The sequence below is a fragment of the Aquarana catesbeiana genome, linkage group LG04, assembly GCF_042186555.1.
Source record: "Aquarana catesbeiana isolate 2022-GZ linkage group LG04, ASM4218655v1, whole genome shotgun sequence".
NCBI lineage: Eukaryota > Metazoa > Chordata > Amphibia > Anura > Ranidae > Aquarana > Aquarana catesbeiana.
In genome coordinates, this window is record NC_133327.1 from 651853025 (window position 1) to 651876351 (window position 23327).

Here is a 23327-nt window from a genome sequence, read left to right on the forward strand (position 1 = left end):
GTGCTGGTCTCCCACAACAAAATGCAGGAAGAGTTTGTTTGATGGGAAAATGAAGATGTGTAGATCGGAGTCTTGTATTTCTACTGATGCAAGAAATTCCCCTTGTCTGAGAGAAGCAATGACAGATCTCGTTAATTCCATTTCGAATTTTGGTACGAAAAGAAATCTGTTTCGGAATTTTAAAGAAGAACAAAAGGCAAAACTTGCTTCTGAATTTCCCCAGTACAGAAAGCAAATAAACTTGACAGAGATTATGTTTCCCACTCCATCCAAAGCAAAAACAAGGTTTTGGCTATACATGCACTTTAAAAGAGAGACTCCACCCTATCTAGCTTTAACTAAATTCCCTCCATTTAATAATTGTTTCTGTATTGTTAAAACAAAATTTTAAAAAATATTTCCTAGTCTATAGAAACCAGTGTTGTCAATCTTGCAAGGTTCTCCTTCACCGCACTTCTCCCATGCTGCCATTCTGAAATATCCCGTGCATGCGCAGACATAGACACAGGTCTCTGCAAGCTCCCAAATACCTGATGCAGACTAGTGGCTTGCCTACGCATACATGAGATCTCAATGCAATCATGTGCGTCTTACTAAAACGACTTCCTGGGATATGTGACATGGACACCCCAGGAGGCAGTTGGACCTTGGAGTCCCTAAGCTGAGTGGGCCAACCAGTATTCAAACTGCAAGCTAAATCATCAGATGTGGGGGATACCATTTGGATCACACTTCTTGATTTTGTACAATTTTGTACAATATTTTATACTCTGTAACGTGATATAATATATCTGGTTCAAACCTTTAATGCAATTATATCTTATTTTTTTGTTTGAAGTTGCCTTCAAAGTCCTATAAAGAGCAATTGTGTTTTTTCAGATATAACCTACGTCATCTTTGCCTATGTCAGGAATTCAGGAAGTGGAGGGCTGCACAAGAAAAAGGTCTTAACCCCTTCCCGACCACCCGCTGCAGGTTGGGTTCCCTGGGTGAAACGACGTTACCTTAAGTTGATTCGCCTTTTGACCACTAGGGGGCACATGCGTGCCGCCGGAGCCGATGTGAGTGTCCGGTGGGTGAGATGACCGTCGGGCACCCGAGATCGCTTGTGACAGAGCAAGAACTGGGATCTGTGTGTGTTTAAACACACAGATCCCTGTTCTCGCAGGGGAGAGGAGACAGATCGTGTGTTCATACTAAGTATGAACACCAATCTCTCTCCTCCTAGTCAGTACCATCCCCCCACAGTTAGAACACACTGAGGGAACACATTTCACCCTTTGATCGCCCCCCTAGTGTCTCCCTGCCAGTGACATTTATACAGTAATCAGTGCATTTTTATAGCACTGATCGCTGTATAGTTGTTACTGGTCCCAAAAATGTGTCAAAATTGTCCGATCCGTCCGCCGCAATATCGCAGTCTTGATAAAAATCGCTGATCAACGCCATTACTAGTAAAAAAAAAAATATATATATATATATATATATATATATATATTTTTTTTTTTTTTTTTTTTTACTAGTAATGGTGTTGATCAGCGATTTTTATCAAGACTGCGATATTGCGGCGGACGGATCGGACAATTTTGACACATTTTTGGGACCAGTAACAACTATACAGCGATATAGTTGTTACCATAAATCTCCTCCCCGATTTTGTAGATGCTATAACTTTTGCGCAAACCAATCAATGTACGTTGATTGCGATATTTTTATATTGATATATATAGATAGTGTTTTTTTTCAAAATTGTCGCTCTTCTTTTGTTTACAGCGCAAAAAATAAAAACCGCAGAGGTGAGCAAATACCACCAAAAGAAAGCTCTATTTGTGGGGGGAAAAAAAAGGACGTCAAATTTTGTTTGGGTGCAGCGCAGCACGACCGCGCAATTGTCAATTAAAGCGACGCAGTGCCGTATCATAAAAAACAGCCTGGTCATTGAGCAGCCAAATTTTCCGGGGCTGAAGTGTTTAAACTCTTCCCAAAACTGTATATTATCTTCTGGTGTAAACATTTTAGGGGGAAGGAAGCAGATGAGAGAAACTTCTTTTGATGGGTGAAGTATTGCTTTAAATTACAAAGCGTGAGCAGAAGAAGATTTACTTGCCAAGTAGATAAATTACACGTTAATATCATTTCAAAAGTCATTTTCAGCTTGCATCTTTCTTTAGCAGGGTACCTGGTGAACATTCAACATCCTGTCCCGCACTGCCGCCCATTTTTCTTTTTATGTAAAAAGGGAGGCACAGTAAACATTTGTGCTGTATAAACCCAAAACATTATTGCCAGCACTCCTTGAAGACTGTATTAAAAAACACAAGTGTTAGTTATATTATAGTATATTTGCAAATATACAGCATGTGGAAGCCACTGTTTGCCGGGCACCCCTCTATAATAAAAAATGGGTGACAGGATTTTGAATGTTCGTTGCTTTGACTGTGAATGTCATCAGCACCCCCAAATGTTAATGCTACCAACTCTGGAGGGCAAAATACTTTATTTTTATTTTGTTTCCTGCTGGTAAGTATGCTGGTTACATGCACATTGCTTTAAAGTGGAGGGCCACCCTAAAATAAAAAATAGCATCAAAAATCGTAAAAAAAATTAAAAAAAAAACATTTGGAAAAAAAAAAAAAATTTAACTTACCTGAAACCCTTGTTGCTAGGCAGTCTTCCTAATCTGCCTCTTCCTACTCCGCGGTGCTTCCTCCTCTTCGGTGAGCGGCCCCGTTGCCTTCAGGGAACTGTGTGTGTCCCAGGAAGCAACGGGGCCATTCACAAAGCGCTGCGCGACTCGCGCATGTGCAGTAGGAAACGGGCAGTGAAGCCGCAAGGCTCCACTGCCTGTTTCCCTTCGTTAAGATGGAGGCCTCGGGGGGATGGACGGATCGGCCTCGGGGGGCCAACATCGCGGGCTCACTGGACAGGTAAGTGTCCTTATTAAAAGTCAGCAGCTACAGTGTTTGAAGCTGCTGACTTTTAAAAAAAATAAATATAGCGCCCAGAACCCCGCCTTAAAAAGCTAGTGACTTGAAAAAGTATTCATACCCCTTGAAATTTTCCACATTTTGTCATGTTACAACAAAAAACGTAAAATGTATTTTATTGGAATTTTATGTGATAAACCAACACAAAGTGGAACATAATTGTGAAGTGGAAGGAAAATGATAAATGGTTTTCAAAAGTTTTACAAATAAATATGTGAAAAGTGGGGTGTGCATTTGTATTCAGCCCCCCTGAGTCAATACTTTGTAGAACCGCCTTTCACTGCAATTACAGCTGCAAGTCTTTTTGGGGATGTCTCTACCAGCTTTGCACATCTAGAGAGTGACATTTTTGCCCATTCTTCTTTGCAAAATAGCTCAAGCTCTGTCAGATTGGATGGAGAGCGTCTAAGAACAGCAATTTTCGAGTCTTGTCACAGATTCTCAATTGGATTTAGGTCTGGACTTTGACTGGGCCATTCTAACACATAAATATGCTTTGATCTAAACCAGGGGTCTAAAACTGTTGGCCCTCCAGCTGTTGCAAAACTACAAGTCCCATCATGCCTCTGCCTGTGGGAGTCATGCTTGTAACTGTCAGCCTTGCAATGCCTCATGGGATTTATAGTTTCGCAACAGCTGGAGGGCCACCAGTTTGAGACCCCTGATCTAAACCATTCCATTGTAGCTCTGGCTCTATGTTTAGGGTCGTTGTCCTGCTGGAAGGTGAACCTCCGCCCCAGTCTCAAGTCTTTTGCAGACTAACAGGTTTACTTCTAATGCCCTGTACACACGATCGGATTTTACGTCGGAAAAGTTATCTGAACTTTCGACCATCAAGAACGCGGTGATGTACAACACTACGACAAGCCGAGAAAATGAAGTTCAATGCTACAGAGCATGCGTCGAATTGTTTCTGAACATGCGTAGGAATTCTGCGCGTCGGAATTGGTACAGACGATCTGAACTTTTTCCTGACCGAAAAATTGAGAACCTGCTCTCAACCTTTTGCTGATGGGAATTCCGCCAGCAAAAGTCCGATGGAGCATACACACGGTCGGAATTTCCGACCAAAAGCTCACATCGGACTTTTGCTGGTGGAATTTCCGATCGTGTGTACGGGGCATAAGAGTGCCCTGTATTTGGCTCCATCCATCTTCCCATCAACTCTGACCAGCTTCCCTGTCCCTGCTGAAGAAAAGCATCCCCACAACATGATGCTGCAAACACCACATTTCACGGTGAGGATGGTGTGTTCAGGGTGATGTGCAGTGTTAGTTTTCCTGCCACACATAGCGTTTTGCTTTTCGGCCAAAAAGTTCAATTTTGGTCTCATCTGACCAGAGCTCCTTCCGCATGTTTGCTGTGTCCCCCACATGGCTTCTCATAAACTGCAAATGGAACTTATGGCTTTCTTTCAACAATGGCTTTCTTCTTGCCACTTTTCCACAAAGGCCAGATTTATGAACTGCACGACTAATAGTTGTCCTGAGGACAGATTCTCCCACCTGAGCTGTGGATCTCTACAGCTCCTCCAGAGTTACCATGGGCCTCTTGGCTGCTTCTCTGACAGACATTCAAATCTGTCACTGCAAGATTGCAATGACAGAGTGCAAAATCTGGTGCAATTGTGCATGGTAGCCAACCAGCTTCTAACTTCAGCTTGTTCAATTAAGCTTTCACAAAAAAAAAAAAAAAAACCTAGAAGCAGGATTGGTTTCCATGCACAGTTGCACCAGATTTTGCACTCTCCAGTTTTAGTCTGGCTGTCAATCACAGCCAATGAGGAGAGAACAGGGGGCGGTGACAAGTAGCACTCTGTGTGTAAATGGACAAGAGGTAAGTAAAACATTTTTTTTTTTCCCTTTAAGACTGGTGGCAACAGCCCCCCCCCCCTCCTTTGTAGAAGCCAGTTTTAAGTACTGAGAATAGGGTTAATTAGGTGCTAGCAGGATCTAAGCAACCATATAAAGCAAAAATTTTTCTGTGGTTTAAAGTCCTGGACTCGGTTTTGTTTTTGTGGATACTATTTTTTTTTTTTCATTTTTAAAAGGATGCGTGTAAAATACCAACCGTCCAACCCGTTTATAAAATAAATACAGATGGCACTAAGAGGCTTTGCTTAAACATTGAGCAGCCAAAGTTAAATTTCTTTTTTTGTATGTTTTCTGTAGCAAATAAAAATGGTCTGGAGCATACCCAGGTAATCATATAAAACACCAAAGTACATCTGCCAACGGCTTCATTGTGGGTTACAGGAGAGCACAGACTTGCTTTGACTTAGGTGGAAAAAAAAGGCGAAACCGCTGTGCTTTGCAATTTAACAAAGATATGGGCCAGAAAAGTCCTGAAACAAGTTTATTCCAATGTGAAAAAAACGAAAGATTGTAAACAAAAACCAAGGCGTGTCAATTCTTATACTTTGCAGGTTTGCAATGAGTTCTTGACCAACTGTATTGCCTAACAGAAGAAAGGCGAGGTCAGGGACCTGATTGTGTTGTCTGGCCAAACTGGATTACAAAATTGGCTAAATAGAACCACAAATGTTTTGAAAGCCCTGCGTAAGGAGGTGAGGTTTGGCCCTGGATACGTGTTGGCATTTGTGTATAATCTTCCACCTCAATTTATATTTAAATAAACTTGTATCTGGACTTTAAACCCGTGGTGTGGTGCTTTAATCTCCCTTTCTGCATTACAATTCGAGGAGACTGAGAATCCAGTGCTGTGCAAAAGCTGCCTGGAATTCCAACACCCTACACATGTAACATTTTAATTAACATTAATAGTATCTTAGTTCTACTTATCCATTTACCTAATAAATAGTAAACTGGTTGCTCTGGAATTCAACAATAACTGATTTATGGACCGCCTAGGCCCCACCCAACTTTTCTTCTAACTTCAGTTACAGGTAGACTATATATTTAACATCAAAGTACAGGCAGTCCCTGAGTTACAAACACCCGAGTTACGAACGACTCGTACTTACGACTGGACCTCTATGCCGGCCGCTTGTGCTCCACGCTGGTCCTGGATACCTCCGAGCAGCTATCTTGCAGCACACGGCCAGAAGAGACCCAGATAACATAACTGCATACCCAGAAGCATCCCTGCACAGGCTGAAGTTGCACTGTCCCGACTTGCACACAAATTCCACTTAAGAACAAACCTATAGTCGCTATTGTGTTCGTAACCCGGGGACTGCCTGTACAATTGTGGTCAGGATAAGGAGAATAATGCAGTATCACCCTTCAACCGGGGGCAACCAACTCTGTGAAATCAGATTGCATTCAGCCTCTACACTTTGGTGTTGATTTACTAAAACTGGAGTGTGCAAAATCTGGTGCCGCTCTGCATAGAAACCAATCAGCTTCCAGGTTTTCTTTGTCAAAGCTTGATTGAACAAGCTGAAGTTAGAAGCTAATTGGCTACCATGCAGAGCTGCACCAGATTTTGCAACCTCCAGTTTTAGTAAATGAACCCATTGGTGACCGCTTCTCTTTGTGCCAGCGCCCAAACTAACTCATCATCCAGTGCTGGCGGATATCCAGCATCCAGGACGCCGCTCTCCCAATCTGAGCAGCATATGGTGTTAGGCGGCACCAGCATTACTCCACTATCTACGATCCTCTTCCACCCCTCCACCCCCCAAATGCCTTTAGCACCACCCACCGGGGCTTAGTCATAGAGGTGGAATTTTATGCTTGTGCCATGGCTTCGAAATATGATTAAAGCCTGGCATTAGCTGCACACACACACAGCGTTCAATAAACTTTAAGTTGTGCACTCAACATGTCAAAACCCCTTCAATTCAGAATACAGTGCCCCATGAATTTTTCCACATCTTGTCATGTTACAACCAAAAAGGTAATTGTATTTTATAGGGATTTTATGTGATAGACCAACACAAAGTGGCACATAATTGTGAAGTGGAGGGAAAATGATAAATGGTTTTCAAAATATTTTACAAATAAATATCTTATCTTATGTGATAGACCAACACTTTGTGTTGGTCTATCACAAAAAAATCCCAATAAAATACATTTACGTTTTTGGTTGTAACATGACAAAATGTGGAAAATTTCAAAGGGTATGAATACTTTTCAAGGCACTGTATATGGCTCCTTTTAAATGTACACAGACCTATAGGCGTAACAAAACAAAACAAAAAAACACTATGCACTGATGCATCAGCAATTACACAAATACATCTGTAAGTATATATCCTAATTGGAAAATTTTAACTAGAAAACATTGAAACTCAACAAAGTTGAGAGTACAAAATGTAACCCAAGACTGCTAGCAATCAATCACAATTCAGACGTCATGGGTTACAACGCTTGGCAAGTATTGGCAGGATGTTCAAGCTGAATATAATCAAATGAAAACAACATTTTCACGTGCAAAACATCTGTTCATCAAATGGGAAAACAAAAATAAGCTGCCACAACTAACCAGCGAAGGTGTTCCTCTCCAGGAAACTGGTGCTATCAATATGAAGTGTTTGATTGTTTGGTCCATTTGGCGCACCTCGCGCCGAGTCACGCAGAGCAGCCTCCAAACCCTCCTGGTATAGCAAGAACTTCAGCAAGTAGGATGCAGTTACACAGTCAAAGTGTTTCGTACTTGTGCTCAAACTTAAAGCTGCCTGGAACAACTCAAGCAATTTCTCCGGGTCCTGAAACATAAGAAACAGAAAAATCATTTACTTATCTAAAGCCTAATATATTCTCAAATCTTTATTTCTCAGTGATAAACATTAAAAATTTAGACATTCACTTCAGTTCACATCCCAGTTACCAACTTACTATCTGCTTACGGATAACATGATCACTAATTACAACGTACTTAGCACCAATGTCTTGAGGTTCTGGAAGACTGGTAGCAATTCCCACCAGGGTCACTATATGCTGGGAGTTTGTTTCATCTACAGGTTTCCTCTAGGGCAGGGGTGTCCAAACTACGGCCCTCCAGCTGTTGCGGAACTACACTTCCCATGAGGCATTGTAAAACTCTGACATTCACAGACATGACTAGGCATGATGGGAGTTGTAGTTCCTTAACAACTGGAGGGCCATAGTTTGGACACCACTGCTCTAGGGGGTCCAAACATGGAGGTAGACTATCACAACTCCAAAGACATGCTGGTAGATTAATTGGCTTCTTTTCAAAAATTGGCCCCAGTATATGAATGTGAGTTGGGAACCTTGGATTGTGGGCTCCTTGGAGGGTAGGGACCAATGTGAGTGTGCGATGAATGTGTGGAGCTCTGCGTAAATTGATGGCACTATATGGGTACCTTAAATAAATAATATTATAATAGATGAGCATCTTAATGAACACAATGTACAGGGATAGGGACAATTGTAGACACGCACCCACACTCTCAGGCTGAACTGGATGGACTGGTGTCTTTATTCAACCTTACAGAAATATGTAACTATGTAACAATTCTATCCAAACTGACACTAATGTGAATTTGTTTTAAAGTTGGAAATAAATAAAAACGGTCAGGGGTTATGATTCTCCATTACCCTATCAAACAGAAGAAAAATTAATGTTTTGCCTTCCGTTCCAAGTTAAATCAGCATCTTTATGTATAAAGCTGGCCATAGAAATGAGAAAACATTGAACATCGAAGATCAGACCATCTACCAACATGCTAAACAAGAACTCTCTAGCTGTACAAGCCTTCCTGTTCAGGATATGGTAGGAGGACAAGGGAGGTGCAAGAAACACATGACAGGCTGTCCAACCACCATCTCTTTTCAACAGAATTGTTAATAAAAAGGACATAGCTTTCACTTTAGAGCCAACCACAACCCTTCTGAAAATAGCTGTATCGGAAGACTGCCAATTCAAGTCATTGAGCACCGGATTATCACTGACGGTCATGTACATTATTAGCTTGTTACAAGGATACCACATCACAGGCCAATTACACGGTTAGCTAGTTTTCTGGGTATAATTAGTGTACGCAGGTGTGGAGACCTCAGGGCAACTATAGCTATATGAATGAGTGGATGAATGAAGGGATATTTGTTTGCGGTTTGCTTCTATGAGTTGGAGGTATGAGCAGTCTGTAGACTGTTGTCAGATCTTGTAAGAAGATAGCAGGAGGAATGCCAGCTGCGGTAGTTGCTATTCTAGATGCAGCAAAGATGGCACTAGTTCCCAATGAACAGACAGGCCCATGTCAACATGAATTTTAATTGGTTCCAAACAAAAGGGACACTGTGGGGATGATTTACTGAAAGAGTAGAGACAGTTCACTTAGCAAAGTCAATGTTCACATTGAAAAATGCATGCATGCTCACTTTGCAAAGATGAGTGATGGCAAACAAGGTGAATCTGTGTATTCAAATACATTTTAGGAAATTTTTTTTCCCCCAATAATATACTGTATTTATTGGTGTATAACACGCACAGGCGCACCTTAATTTTAAGAGGGAAGTTTCAGGGAAAAAAAACTTTTTTTTTTTTTTTTTTTAAATAAAGAACTTTGAAGCAAAATTAGGGTCACAGCTCATCAATGCAGCCTCACCAGTGCCCATTTGCAGCCACTAAATTGCCCAAAAATGCAGCCTGCTCAGTGCCAATCTGCAGCCATTAAATTGCCCAACAATGCACCCTGCTCAGGGCCCATCTGCAGCCATTAAATAGCCCAAAAATGCAGCCTGCTCAGTGTCCATCTGCAGCCATTAAATAGCCCAAAAATGCAGCCTGCTCAGTGTCCATCTGCAGCCATTAAATTGCCCAAAAATGCAACTTGTTCAGTGCCCATCTACAGCCTCACCTTTCCCATCATTGCAGCCTCGCCAGAGTTGGATTACACAATGCTGAATTATCCCTGCTGTCTCAGAGGGAAAAAAGAGGAAGAAGAGCGCCACTGAATTACACAGAGCTGCAATCTCCTGTGTACCCGGCGCTCCGTCACTCACAGCCACGCCTCCTGGCCCTGCTCATATGATAGACAGAAGAGTGGCCCAATGCGGGGCCAGGAGGCGTGGCTGTGCGTGACGGAGCGCCGGGTACACAGGAGATCGCGGCTCTATGTAGTTCAGCGGCGCTCGCTCCTCTTCCCTCAGAGACAGCAGGGATCGGCGTATGAAATGCACACACGATTTCCCCCTGATTCTCAGGGGGGAAAAGTGTGTGTTATACGCCGATAAATACGTTTTTTTTTTTTAACACTCTTCGGCCTGAGGACTCAAAGCTCTGTTTGGGCGAATGGCAGGACAGCCATCTTGAGCATGCTCAGCAAATTTTAGCTTTGATGTCTTCGGCGTGTGGGAGGAAACCAGAGTACTCAGAGAAAACCCACTCCATGCAGATAGTGTCCTGACCAGGTCTAAACCGAGGACCCTAGTTCTGCAAGGCAGAAGTGCTAACCACTAAGTGAGCAATATCTATACCTTTATTAAATCCCTGGTCATCTCTTGCCTCAACTAATGCACCTCCCTCTTCATTGGTTTACCCATTTCAATCTATCATGAATGCTTCTGCCAGACTCATCCACCTTACAAGCCGCTCCATGTGCTGCTACTCTCTGCCAATCCCTTCATCGGCTTCCACTCACCCAAAGAATTAAATTCAAGATCCTAACAATAACTTACAAAGTTATCCACAACTCGGAACCCAGCTACATCACTAACCTGGTCTCAAAATACCAACCAAATCGTTCTTTGTTCCTCCCAAGACCTCCTGCTCTCTAGTTCCCTCGTCACCTCCTCCCATACTCGCCTCCAGGACTTCTCCAGAGCCTCTCCCATCCTCTGGGACTCTCTACCACAATATGTCCACTTACAGACGATCCCTGAAAACTCATCTCTTCAGAGAAGCCTATCCGTCCCACAAACAACTGCACATTTATTTTCTCCATCAGCTCATCCCCCACAGTTATTACCTCTTGTATTTCTTGACCCTCCCTTCTAGATTGTAAACTATAAGGAGCAGGGCTCTCCGATTCTTCCTGTACTAAATTGTATTGTAACTGTACAGTCTGCCCTCATTTTGTAAAGAGCTGTGTAAACTGTCAGCGCTATAGAAATTCTGTATAATTATAATAATAATAGAAATAATTAAACCAACCCCTGACTGTAGGTGATGAGTACACCACTAAGATCCATCCAGCCTTTATTTATAAGACTCTCGACAAATTTCACTGTTGTACAATAGTAGTAATAAACACACAGGGGTTAATTTACTAAAAAAGCATAAAAGGTTTTTTACTAAGCAAAGCAGATCTGAGTAATGCTGCAGCTGTCCCTCATCTGCTCTAAGACCGAGAACCGAGCGATCACATGACCACTGTCAGTCACCGTTCTCCCTCCCCAGCACTCACTGGAGCGCCGGCTGGTGAGAGGCGGGAATAGCTGCCTCCAGTTCTCAGCCATGTCCTGAAAGGCAGCTGTCAATCAGGCAGTGGGGTGGATTCTGACAATATTGTCTGGATGCTTACCGTGCCTGGAGCAGCTCTGCCTCGTCAACGGAGGATAATAACCCACTATCAGCTGACGCTATTTTACAGCAGGACAAAAGTAAGTGTACCGCTGTGACCCATAAGAAAAGTATGGCCAAAAAAAGATTTGACAATCCTTCTCTTTTAAAGTGTTACTAAACCCAGGACCCTGTATTCACTATATCTGGCCTCCCACAGTACACAGAACATGGAAATGCAATCATTTTAGTGAATATAAACTGCTAAATACCTTTTCTCAACAGCAGTACATAGCAGTCTTGTGACTTCTATCAGTATCTGGTTAAAGCTTGTAGGAGGAGTTTTCATTCTACTGCAACACCCTTGACCCTCTGCCTGGACAGTGCTGATTGGCCCTGTGCGGATCACAAGCACCCTCCCAAGAAAAAAAAAAAAAAAACCTTCTAGCAGTACACATCAAACTGAGCATGTGCAGAGTGCCACTATGGCTCTGTAATATCAGGCGATAGATTGGGGATGATGGAATAAGGGGAGGATCAGAGAAGACAGGATCAAACAGCCTTTTTACACAAATGCAGAGGATTAACCCCTTAGGTTCCACATTGAGTAAAATAGGCATGCTTTACTGCATATACAGACTGATTTTACTGTTGTGGGTTTAGCAACACAGTTTTTTTTTGTACTGGAAGTGAAAACTGTACTAGAAGAAATAAGGGACCATTTTCATTGCCAACCACCCCAGCATGGACAGCTAGGATACGCTAAAGAAGTGATCACACACAGCCCCCACAAATGTTGCTTTTTTAATTCTTCCACATGTCTAGGACAGATACTCCAAAAAAATATGTTTTTCATAATTTTTATATAAAGAGGGGCTGTTTATCTAAAAATCACACTGTGGCTAAGTTATGCAGTCATTGGCTGAGCTCTTCTATAGACACTTAAGCTGGCGATAGATGGATCAAATTTTGGCCAGTTCAGCAGGGATCAGCCATGTTTTGATGCCGATCAGCGGGTGCCGGCCAATGGTTGACCGCTGGCACCCGTCGATCATCAGGAGGACACACAGCACAGAGCCCTGCCTATGTAAACAAGGCAGAGCTCTGTCCTGTCAGCAGGGAAGTCATGTATTTCCTTGCAAAGCAGGGAATAAAATCCATTACTTCCCTTAGTAAAAACAGCACACCTAGTAAACAAAACCACAGGCTAGGCACACAGTTAACCCTTTGATAGCCCTAGATGTTTAACCCCCTCCCCAGCCAGTGTCATTGGTACAGTGACAGTGCAAATTTTCAGCACTGAATTAGAGTCACTGGTTCCCAAAAAGTGTCAAAAGTGTCCGACTGTCCACCGCAATATCGCAGTCCCACTAGAAGTCCCTGATTGGTGCCGTTACTAGTAATAAATAAATAAAAAATTCCAGTATAGATCCCATAGTTTGTAGACGCTTTAACTTTTGCGCAAACAAATCAATATAGGATTTTTTTTTTTTTTTTTTTTTTTTTTTTACTAAAAATATGTAGCAGAATACATATTGGGCTAAATTAATGAAGAAATTTGATTTTTTTTTTTTACATGTTTTTATTGGATAGGCTTTATAGCAGAACGTAAAAAATAAATATATTTTGTTTTTCAAAATTGTCGATCTTTTTTTGTATATAGTGCAAAAAAACAAAAAAAAAAAAAAAAAAAAAACGCAGAGGTGATCAAATACCACCAAAAGTAAGCTCTACTTGTGGGGGGGGACGGGGGGGACATAAATTTTATTTGTGTATAGTGTTGCATGACCGTGCAATTGCCAGGTAACCTAATGCAGCACCATATCACAAGAAATGGCCTGGTCATAAAGGGGAGTAAATTATCCTGAGGTCAAGTGGTTAAAGTGATACTAAACTCTGGTTGAAAAAAAAAATTTGCATATATGATCTTAATAAGTATAAGTACCTTCTATTGCTCTCAGCTTCCTCACCTCTTCCAAATCTCCAAACTCCTTTTTATTTTTGTTGCTGTGATCTGACTTCCGGTTAGAGGGTGGCTACATTTGTTCTCCCAGGTGCCACGGTGTGTAGGAATGTAGCCACCCTCCTCTGTTCAATCCTGACATGGACTATGGGATCTGTAGTGTGTATAGAGCAGAGCACAAGACCACAACTAACGTGCACTACTCATTCCAGACAAACAGAAAAGGGTGGAGATTAAAAAAAAGGTTCGGAAGCTCAGAGAGGAAGTTACAAGGAGACAGAAACGCAGCAAGAATTAATTTCATGAAAAATAGATTACAGGGCCATTAACCACTTGACCTCCAGAAGATTTACCCCCCTTCATGACCAGGCCATTTTTTGAGATAGGGCACTGCGTTACTTTATGTGTCCCCCCCACCACCACCACCACCACCAAATAGAGCTTTCTTTTGGTGGCATCTGATTTTTTTTTTTTTTCCGCTATAAACAAAAAAAGCCCGACAATTTTGAAAAACAATAATATTTTTTACTTTTTGCTTTAAGACAAATCCAAGAAAAATAAAAAAAAAAAAACAAAAACTCGAATTTCTTCATAAATTTAGGGCAATATGTATTCTGCTACATATTTTCGATAAATAAAAATCCCAATGAGCTTATATTGATTTGTTTGCGCAAAAGTTATATTTATTTTTACTGGCAATGGCGGCGATCAGCGGGACTGTGATATTGTGACAGACAGTTAGACACTGACACTTTAAGGGGAATAGCTACACTAATACAGTGAAAAGTGCTAAGAAAATATACACTGTCACTGTACTAATGACACTGGCTGGGAAGGGGTTAACATCAGGGGCAATCAAAGGGTTAACAGTGTGCCTAGACAGCGTTTTACTACAGTGTGCTTTTACTAGGGGAAGACACCGATCTATGTCTCTGCTTTGCAGGAACACAGGATCCATGCCTTCCCTACTGACAGAATGGCGATCTGCTTTGTTTACATAGGCAGACCACCATTCTGCCTCTGTGCGGCGGCGTGCATGTGCGCCCCAGACCCGCAAACGCAGCAGTGCCACCTTGCCGCTGTATACGTTTTACAGGTGGCAAGTGGTTAAGTAGTGGATGTGTACAAATTATTTTTTTGGGAATAAGGATATTGTTTGGTGTCACTCAGCCTATAATCTGGAGAGACAGTTATAGCTAGATCCAAAATGTATGAGCAAAGAAAGTTAAAATTTTATACTGATGGGACTTTAAAGCAGTTGTCTACCTCGCTTTCACATTTTTACCTACAGGTAACCCTATAATAAGGTAAATATGTAGGTAAAATGAATATCTCCTAAATCTCTACGGTTTAGGAGATATTCACCCTGCATGCAGCCGCTGACGTCAGTGGCGCAATTGCGCTCTGAAGGACCGGTGGATGCTGCCAGAAAAAGGACTCCGGCGTGCATACGCCGGAGTGACGTCATCGTGGCTCCGGCCACTCACAGCACTGGAGCTGCGAACCTGGAAGAAATGCCAAGAGGAACATGGCAGCTTCCTCAGCAGTGACCGGGAGGCAATGCCGGCGCTTCGTTCTAAGGCAAGTATTTCATAATGAGCTAGGATGCATTATGCCTTTGCCTTACGTGTTTTTTTTTTATGTTTTTTTTTGCGGGCATACAACCAATTTAAATATTTTATTATTATGAATTATGTAGAACGGGTGGGATTAAATACGTTTCTACTTCTTCTTACTCCTTTTTGGATATGTAAACTACATTTTTTATAGTTTTTTTTTTTTTTGTCTTCTCTTGTAACTAGTTGTTTTGTAAAAGTCTACTACTGAATGATTACTTTTTTTTAATGTTTTTTTTTGTTTTTTTTTTTTTACATGTTTGAAATAAACTAAAACTAACTAACTAATAAATGCCCAGATGATGGCTTTTTAGCAGAAACGTGTCGGGTGGACCCACTTTCATATACCGCTCTTCCTGTATCTATATGAATGCTTTTGATGATCTTCTATCATGTGAGTTTATAATTTTATCCTATTTAATAAATGTATGTCTTATGGTATCACGCTATGCGAGTTTTTCTATCGATTTTTGCATGGTATGTGAACACCGAATCTCTGGATCCTATTGGAGTGCTACCCCTATGTTGACGTCCAAGATCGTTTGTGCCAAGTTGTAGATTCGAAACGGGATCTGTTGTGCCTACCCAGACAGTTGTACCCTTCCAGCCAGCTGGTTTAAAAAGCCTTTATGATTTGGGTGGTATAAGCCTCTCCAAATCATCGACCTCTGGTAAGCCTCCTTTGGTTCATTGGTGGTGGCTCACTTACTATCCTAGTTCATCTGAGGTGTTGACGTCTGATGAATATTTGTCCAAGCGTTTTTCAGGATTATTTTCTTCATCCTTGGACTTTTATTGACACACGTGTCAGCTATAATCTGGACTTTTGTTTTTCACCAGTTGTTCTTTTTGTGTCTGCTTATTGGCACCTTATTCACATTTATTGTGATATTATCACTTTATTCACTCATTTTGTCACTTTATTTGATTTATTCATTTTTCAACTAACATATGTATATATGTAACACTTCCCTATTGGGTTAGTTTTGTAATATTTTATTTATATCCTTTGCACATTGAGATATTTCTTGTATTTGTATTAAGGAGTTCATTTTCCTTAATCATTTTTTATGGTTGAATAGCGCTACACTTTCATTTTTAATAAATGCTAATACCTTAGTCAAAAGATAAATGCAGCCAGCATTGAATGCTTTTTTTTTTTTTTTTTTTTTTAACAGATATTTTCCTTAAAAGCCTAAAGGAAAACGGTTTTACTTGGATGACAAATGGTGTAGCTGGTTCATTTTCAGAAGTACTCACTTCGCACCGCATTTGGAGGTAAAATGTGAAAGTTTTAACCACTTCGGCTGTAATGAAGTTCCAGGAACTATGGGGTCATGCACCGACGGTAACCATTAAGGGGAATTTGTGAGTCAGTGTGCTGGGAACAACAAAACAGACAGCTGATAACATTTTTTTAAAAATGGGCAGGCCGGCACTTCTGTCATCCAATGATGAAGTGGTTGTAGTCAGTGTTTGGCTCCTACAGAAAACATGGCTAAACCCAACTTCTACTGAAGCCAATACAGGATTTAAAATTCAACTTTCCATTGCATCTTAGAGCTTTGGTTTGATCTGTATTCCACACACCAGTAAGTTCTGTGTTACTTTGTATCCCTGTTGTTACCATGACTCCAACAGATAATATGCTATATTATCTGCAGGCACTATTGAGAAACAATTCAATTTGTCCTGGCAGCCCAAATCCTTCATTATGGAGTGTTATTGGGTATTAATGTGGGCTGTGTGTTAACTATAAAGAAATGTCTTCCAGTCATAATAAAATCCAGACCGATTTTCAATGAACACTGGGTAAGGAGGGGTTAACAGGAATGTAAAAACTAGCATCCAAATCAGTTAAAAGTCCCAGATTTTTTATTAGTTTACTTCTCTTTTCCCATAGTAAAAAATAACAAGTTTGTCAATTTGATAATAAATCTAAAGCCAATTTTTTTTTTAGTTTCGAAAAAAAGGGGGTATTGATTAAACCCTATTTCTTCTTTTTTTTAAGGTGTCGCTAATCCCAGGACTCTGCATTCGCTATATCTGGTCTCCCACAGAACATGGAAATTCAATTATTTTGGTAAATATAAACCGATAAATACCTTTCTCATCAGCAGTATATGGCAGTCTTGTGACTTCTATCAGTGTCTGGTTAAAGCTTGTAAGAGGAGTTTTCATTCTACTCTGACTGTCCTATGAGGCTGTATGAACCCTGACCCTCTGTCTGGAAGGTGCTGATTGGCCCTGTGCTTATCACATGCACCCTCCCAATAAAAAAATTAAAAAATCTCTAGTAATACACACCAAACTGAGCATGTGCAGAGCGACTCCAAAGGCTCTGCTTTATCAATAGATGGATTGGGGACAGTGGAAGAAGGGGAGGATCAAAGAAGACAGGATCAAAACAGCCTTTTTTACAATGCGGAGGATTAACCCCTTAGGTTCCACAGTTAGTATAACAAGCATGCTTTACTTACATATACAGACTGATTCTACTGTTGTGGGTTTAGTAACACTTAGACTGACTGTGTCCCCCTGGGGAGATTTACCTGCACCTCCTGTACTGGAACACAAGAAGTGAACCTCGTCAGTAAGGAGGAACTGACTTTGTAGACAGCCATCACAGGAACAGGTGTCACCTTTAGAAAATCCCTCCTTTTGTTCTAGTGACAGCTATAAAAAAATAGGAATTTTTACTTACCTGTAAACTCCTTATTTTGGAATACAGTAGAGGACACAGGAATGGTATAGATAGACCATGGGTAGTTTGCAGGCTACCTTCACGTGATTGGACATAAAAACCTTGCCAGGCCACCCTTACAGCGGACTTGTATAATCCTACCAACTCTGAGAGACTTCCGTTTTTTAGCAAGTCAAGCAATAAGGAGTGATCAAGATACAAAGGGCAGGGTCCTTATCTTTCAAGATAAGGAAATCCTCTCCTCTACCCAGTGAAGTGAACAGCATCAGATGATACACAGGGATGAAACATATCTCCCTACATAAGTTTTACTTGTTTATCTGCAGTCTTCCCCTTTATACACGCTTTGGAAAGTGCAGATTGTGTTAGAAATCTTTCTTCCTCTTTCAGGGGTGGGTTGGGAGTCTGGGCTTACACTGTGCGAGAGCTGATTGGCAGGAAGGGACACACCCCACATCCACATAGACAGGAGGAACAAAGGAACATGAAGAGCTGTAATCTGAATAGACAAGCTCTCTGCTTATCTACCTCTGAGCACCCTCCCAGACACAAATTTTTAGTTGTGTTTATGTCATATGTCGGAGAACTTGTCAGAAGTTATCATGCTGATAACAGAGGAAAGAAGCACCAGAGAGAAATGGCACTTAGAGCTTTGGAGAGAGATAAGTAAACACTTCAGAAATATATGCTTAGGTCAAATTTTATGAATGGGGTTTACAATCACTTTAATTCATGGACCATGGGACATACCCTAGCACTAAACCGAGGAGTGGGCAACAACATAGCAAATATAAATGCCAACGGGTCCACAAGAAAACAAGGGTTAAAAAACCCAAACAAAACAGATAACAGCTTGAAGCACTTTGTGGTGGAAGCTGGCATCGGCCTGAATATCCACCTGGTAGAACTTATAGAACACGTTGAAGAGAGGACCAGATGGTGGTCTTTCAAGTCTGGGAAGCAGATGCTTGATGCTAAAAAGCCCAAGAAACAACAATAACAACTCCAAAGGAATAGGCTCTTGATAGGAACAGAAGGAACTCTGTCACAGAGTGTAGGTCCTAGAAATAATCTGCCTGATGCAATTGGCAATGGTGGGGCAGGAAGCAGGATGCCCTTTACAAGGGCCTACAGGGAGAACAAAAAGATCCAGGGTGTTGATTTACTAAGGGCAAACAGACTGTTCACTTTACAAGTGCAGCTACACTCTGCAAGGGTGCAAGGTGGTCATTAAATATACTTTCTTTTGGTCTAAAGCTGAAAGAAGGGAAGACAAAAAGAAAAGAGGTGCTAGAGATAGAAACTCTATTTTGTACCCCTTTGAGATGAAAGCCTGGAGCCAGAAGTCTGGGATGTCTCTGATTTAGACTGGTGCAAATGTCAACAGACAAAGTTCCTCCCATTCCAAGGAGTGGGGATGCCCCTTTATTGTGAGCAGGGCTTTTGTGCAGAATTGGTAAATCTGGAAGTCCATGGTTTGAGCCAAAAGGAGGTATTAAACCTTGGTTTGGAAGCGGATGTCCTGGGGAGAGTGAAAAGGTCTCTTTTGCCGAGTAGAGGAAGTAACCATACGAGTAGAAAACTTATGAGGCAGAAGTGCCTTTTCCCCAGTGACATAATGATGAGTTTGTCAAAAAATGGCAGGATCCACTACTGGAAGTGCTCATTTCTTTATAAATTCCTTTTCCATAGGATACATTTCAACAAGAAGCTTAGGAGGGGTGAATATACATTGAGGATTGATTCAGTCCTCAAATTGCACAATCCATCTGTGTGTGGAATGGAAAAGTCTTCCTGGACTTAGTCAGCTTTTTAATGCCCATAGGGCCTTTTTCAGGCTGTGGAGTTGGATGCTGCTAGGCAAAGACTAGTGAGCATCACATCAATGAGTGTGTCCCCGGTACAGAGCATTTGGCGCAAAACCAGAGCTTGTACCTCATAAAATGCAGAAGGAAAATTCTCTGCTACAAAATCAGGATCGACAAAATATTCCTTCTATCATCCTCAGGTAAAGGAGGTTCTCTCTCTGAATCCTAAGCAGGGTCAGGGAGAACAGAGGATGTGTGTAGCGTTTCAGGCCTCAGGAAACTAAAGGTTCTAGAAGTTGCCGAGTTTTACAAAGAATTGAGACACAGTGGCAGAGAAATCTGCTTTTACCAAACAGCCTTCATAGTGGGGAGCTAGAGTCAGACGAGGGGATTGGTGTCATAATAGGACACTGACCCGGAACAAGGGAACAGTTATCACCCTGAGGGCGGTTTACGTTTCCTACAGGCCACCAGCAGAACGTATATACCTTTCGACCTGTTGAAGCAGCTCTCTTGCTTCTGTGAACCGCCACTGCTAAGTGAGGGGGTTCCCAATGGGATACTCATGGAATATACATTGCGGTCATTGGGGTTTTTGCATGTTCAGATACAGGAGCTGCTATAACCCAGGAGCTGATCATGTTCTTGTGGTTACCCCACTGTAGAAGATGGTAGCAACATACTGGGGCTGATTTACTAAAACTGCAAAGTGCAAAATCTGGTGCAGCTCAGCACAGAAACCAATCAGCTTCCATTTTTTTTTTTTTGTCAATGCTTAATTGAACAATCTGAAATTAGACGGTGATTGGCTACCATACACATCTGCATCAGATTTTTAGACTCTCCAGTGCGTATTTGGAGAAAAAGGCATGCAGAAACATGCCATCCAGGAGGCATGACACAGAAACCTCATCCTCCTGGGACCTTGAAGTAGGGGACATGCCCCGAAAGCTTGTCCTGAAAAAATTATCTCTGTCCCGAGACTAAGATAAGAGGAGAGAAATAACCAATTTTAAATTGCCCATGCCAAGAAACATTAGAAACATTGTGGCAGGGATTACCATAAAAAAATAAATAATATGAATAACTCCCAAATCCTCTGCCTAACAACTGCATAGTCTCCTATGCAATGCAGACAGGGAAGTCCTTGTCTTTGCTGCTGAACCATAGAAATGGACCATCGCCCTGGTCCTGTATAGCACCACCTGGCTAACTACACATGTTGCACTACTTTGCAAGGTGAGTTTCCCACGCAGGTCCAAGTGTCCAAAGCAGGGTGGATTTGATTTAAATCACTAGTTAAAAGGTTTGATTTAAACCAACTCGATTTAAATCATAATTTTTAAAGAACAACTGTCATTTCTGTCCTGCAGCGCCTCCTCCTCTGCCCTGCTATTGACTAACCGACAGTCTCATTCACTTTAATGGGACGGCTGGTGATGCGGCAGTGACACAACAAGGTGAGGGACGTGGCGGCAGCAGGTGAGTGGATGCCCACTAACAGGCGCTGCCATGATGGATCTGAAATGACAGGTGCTCTTTAAATGTAAGGACTTATTCTTGCTGGTAGTTAGAATCTTTAATATTTGCAAACAAAATGAAGGTTTACTATTTAGAATAAGAAGCTGTCGGGTTAGTAAAACAGCGATATCAGAACTGACTCAATCATACAGTTTGTAGTGTACAAAGATTTGCAAAACAATGAGATAAAGGAATATTGCTGATTTTTGTTTCATCTCATGGGTACTGCGAAATTGTGTGAATGCATCAATGCAGTGCATGTTATCTCAGCTTGCAGAGCTTTGATTCATTGAATGAGTTTACCAAAAATTTAACTATTGCAGAATGTACCACCTCATGCTACATAACTAAGCTCCATTTAATGCTGAATAAACTAAATTATTAATGTATCTTAAAAAGAAAACTATTTTTAGATAGATTTTTACTCCAAAAACATTATAATAAAATACATTTAAATTTTTTTTTTTTTTAAATCATTGATTTATATCCATCCAAACGCAAACATTACAGGCCAGCACCACATAGTGGGGTCCAGGTACAGTCCCCAGTGTACATACCATGGGAAACCAATCCTGAAACTGAAAAGTAGCTAAAGCAAGCATGCAGTCAGATCTTTATAGAAGCTTCAGAGCAAAAAAAAAAAAAATATGAAAAGTGGTTGTAAAGGCAGTCCATGCAGTAAGGTAAAAAAAAAACCTTCTGCATGCAGCTTCCCCCGCAGCCCGCTCTAAATACATACCTGAGCCCGATCACGATCCAGCGATGTGCATGAGAGCCAAAGCCAATTTTCCAATTATCTGAAAGTAGCTTGTAGATAAACCATGGTTTATGAATACAAGTCTTGTATCCTGTACTGTACTATTAAAGTATTTTGGACTTTAAATCGCTTTTAGTCCTGGTAACAATGGGATTAATAGTGAGGATGCATTTCTATCCAATGGAGGCACAGACAGCAATATTGACCCCAATTACAAGAAACTGTCAGCATACCACCCATGTACCTCAAACATTCATTAAGGTCAAAATGCAAATGTTGTCACATAAAAAAAAAAAGATAAGATAGCAAATTGTATCCACTATTTTGATCATAACAAAATGTTTAAGGCACATGCTTGCCCATAAGCAGAATCTGAGCTTATTCTTAGGTTTAGTGCTAACATGAGGATGTGTAAATACCTTTTTTATAAGACGACAATGCTGTATTGGGTTTCTTTTGTACAACCTCCCCAGGATATTTAATGGTTGTAATGTTCCCCAGGAATCATAAGCCCTCCACCATAAAGCCATATCTTGCACTGATGAGGGCTAAGCCTAGGTTTCCACTGAAAGTCACGTGATTTTTCCGTGACTTGAAGTAATGCCTGTGTATTCTTGAGGTCTATGGGCCTCAAGTCGCATCAAAGTCAGACCAAAGTAGTGCAGGGACTATTTTGAAGTCGCACAGATATGAACGGTACTCATTGGAAATCATGGGGTACGACTTGTCATGCGACTCTGCAGTCCCAAGTCGCAGGACAAGTTGCGCAAGTGGAAACGGAGCCCAAGAAGCCTAAAACTGCTGCATACAAGGTGGTAATACTGGCCATGTAAAACTATGGATGTGTGCTTTTCCCCAAACTTTTCTGAGTCTAATCATTAAATAAGCAATATAGGCAAAACAAAGTATATGCTGCCACTCTAGGTGGGTCTGCTAAGGCATCACCTCCACCTTTAGACACATCGGGTACCAACTCTGCTTTTCCAGCCTTATGCAGAATGCAAATCCAACAAGCTGCACTTCTGATAAATCATCCGCTTAAGCCCCTGTTCACATCGGTGCGACTTGTCATGCGATTTTGGCAGTTTCAAATCACATGACAAGTCCCATGGTTACCCGCAATGTAACCGTTCATATCCCTGCGACTTATAACTCATGTTACAGCGATTATGAAAAAAAGGTTCCTGCACTACTTTTTACAGATTTTATTGCAACTTGCATAGACTTCTGTTAAATGAAGTCACAAGCCACAATAAAATCAGCAGTGCAAATCGCACTGATGTGCGGCTTTGAAATCGCGCAAAAGCAGCGCGATTTCAAAGCAGCATCAGTGTGAACCAGGGCTTAATATAAGTAAAAAAGCCACAAAAACAGCAAAAAAAGGATACCATGGGAGTAGGGAAAAGGGTTAACAAGTTTTATCTAGCGCTTATTCATGACTTAGTGCAGCACAGTAGTCATGAATAAGTGTAAAACTGCATGAAATGCGTTGACCCTTTTTAGCTGTTTTTGTGTTTTTTTTATACTGATAATAAATT

General features: G+C 41.3%; 1 protein-coding gene across 5 annotated transcripts in view; it reads right to left on the reverse strand.

The window, feature by feature from the left end:
- THADA (THADA armadillo repeat containing) overlaps positions 1-23327 on the reverse strand; it is a 904047-nt gene that overhangs the window by 816763 nt on the left and 63957 nt on the right. For all 5 annotated transcript variants that reach the window (XR_012244018.1, XM_073628459.1, XM_073628460.1 and 2 more), the window contains exon 17: positions 7437-7659. Coding sequence is in view for 4 of the 5 variants with exons in the window: in XM_073628459.1 (XP_073484560.1) it covers positions 7437-7659 (223 nt within the window). In the remaining variant the exon portion in view is untranslated. The remainder of the gene's footprint in view (positions 1-7436; positions 7660-23327) is intronic.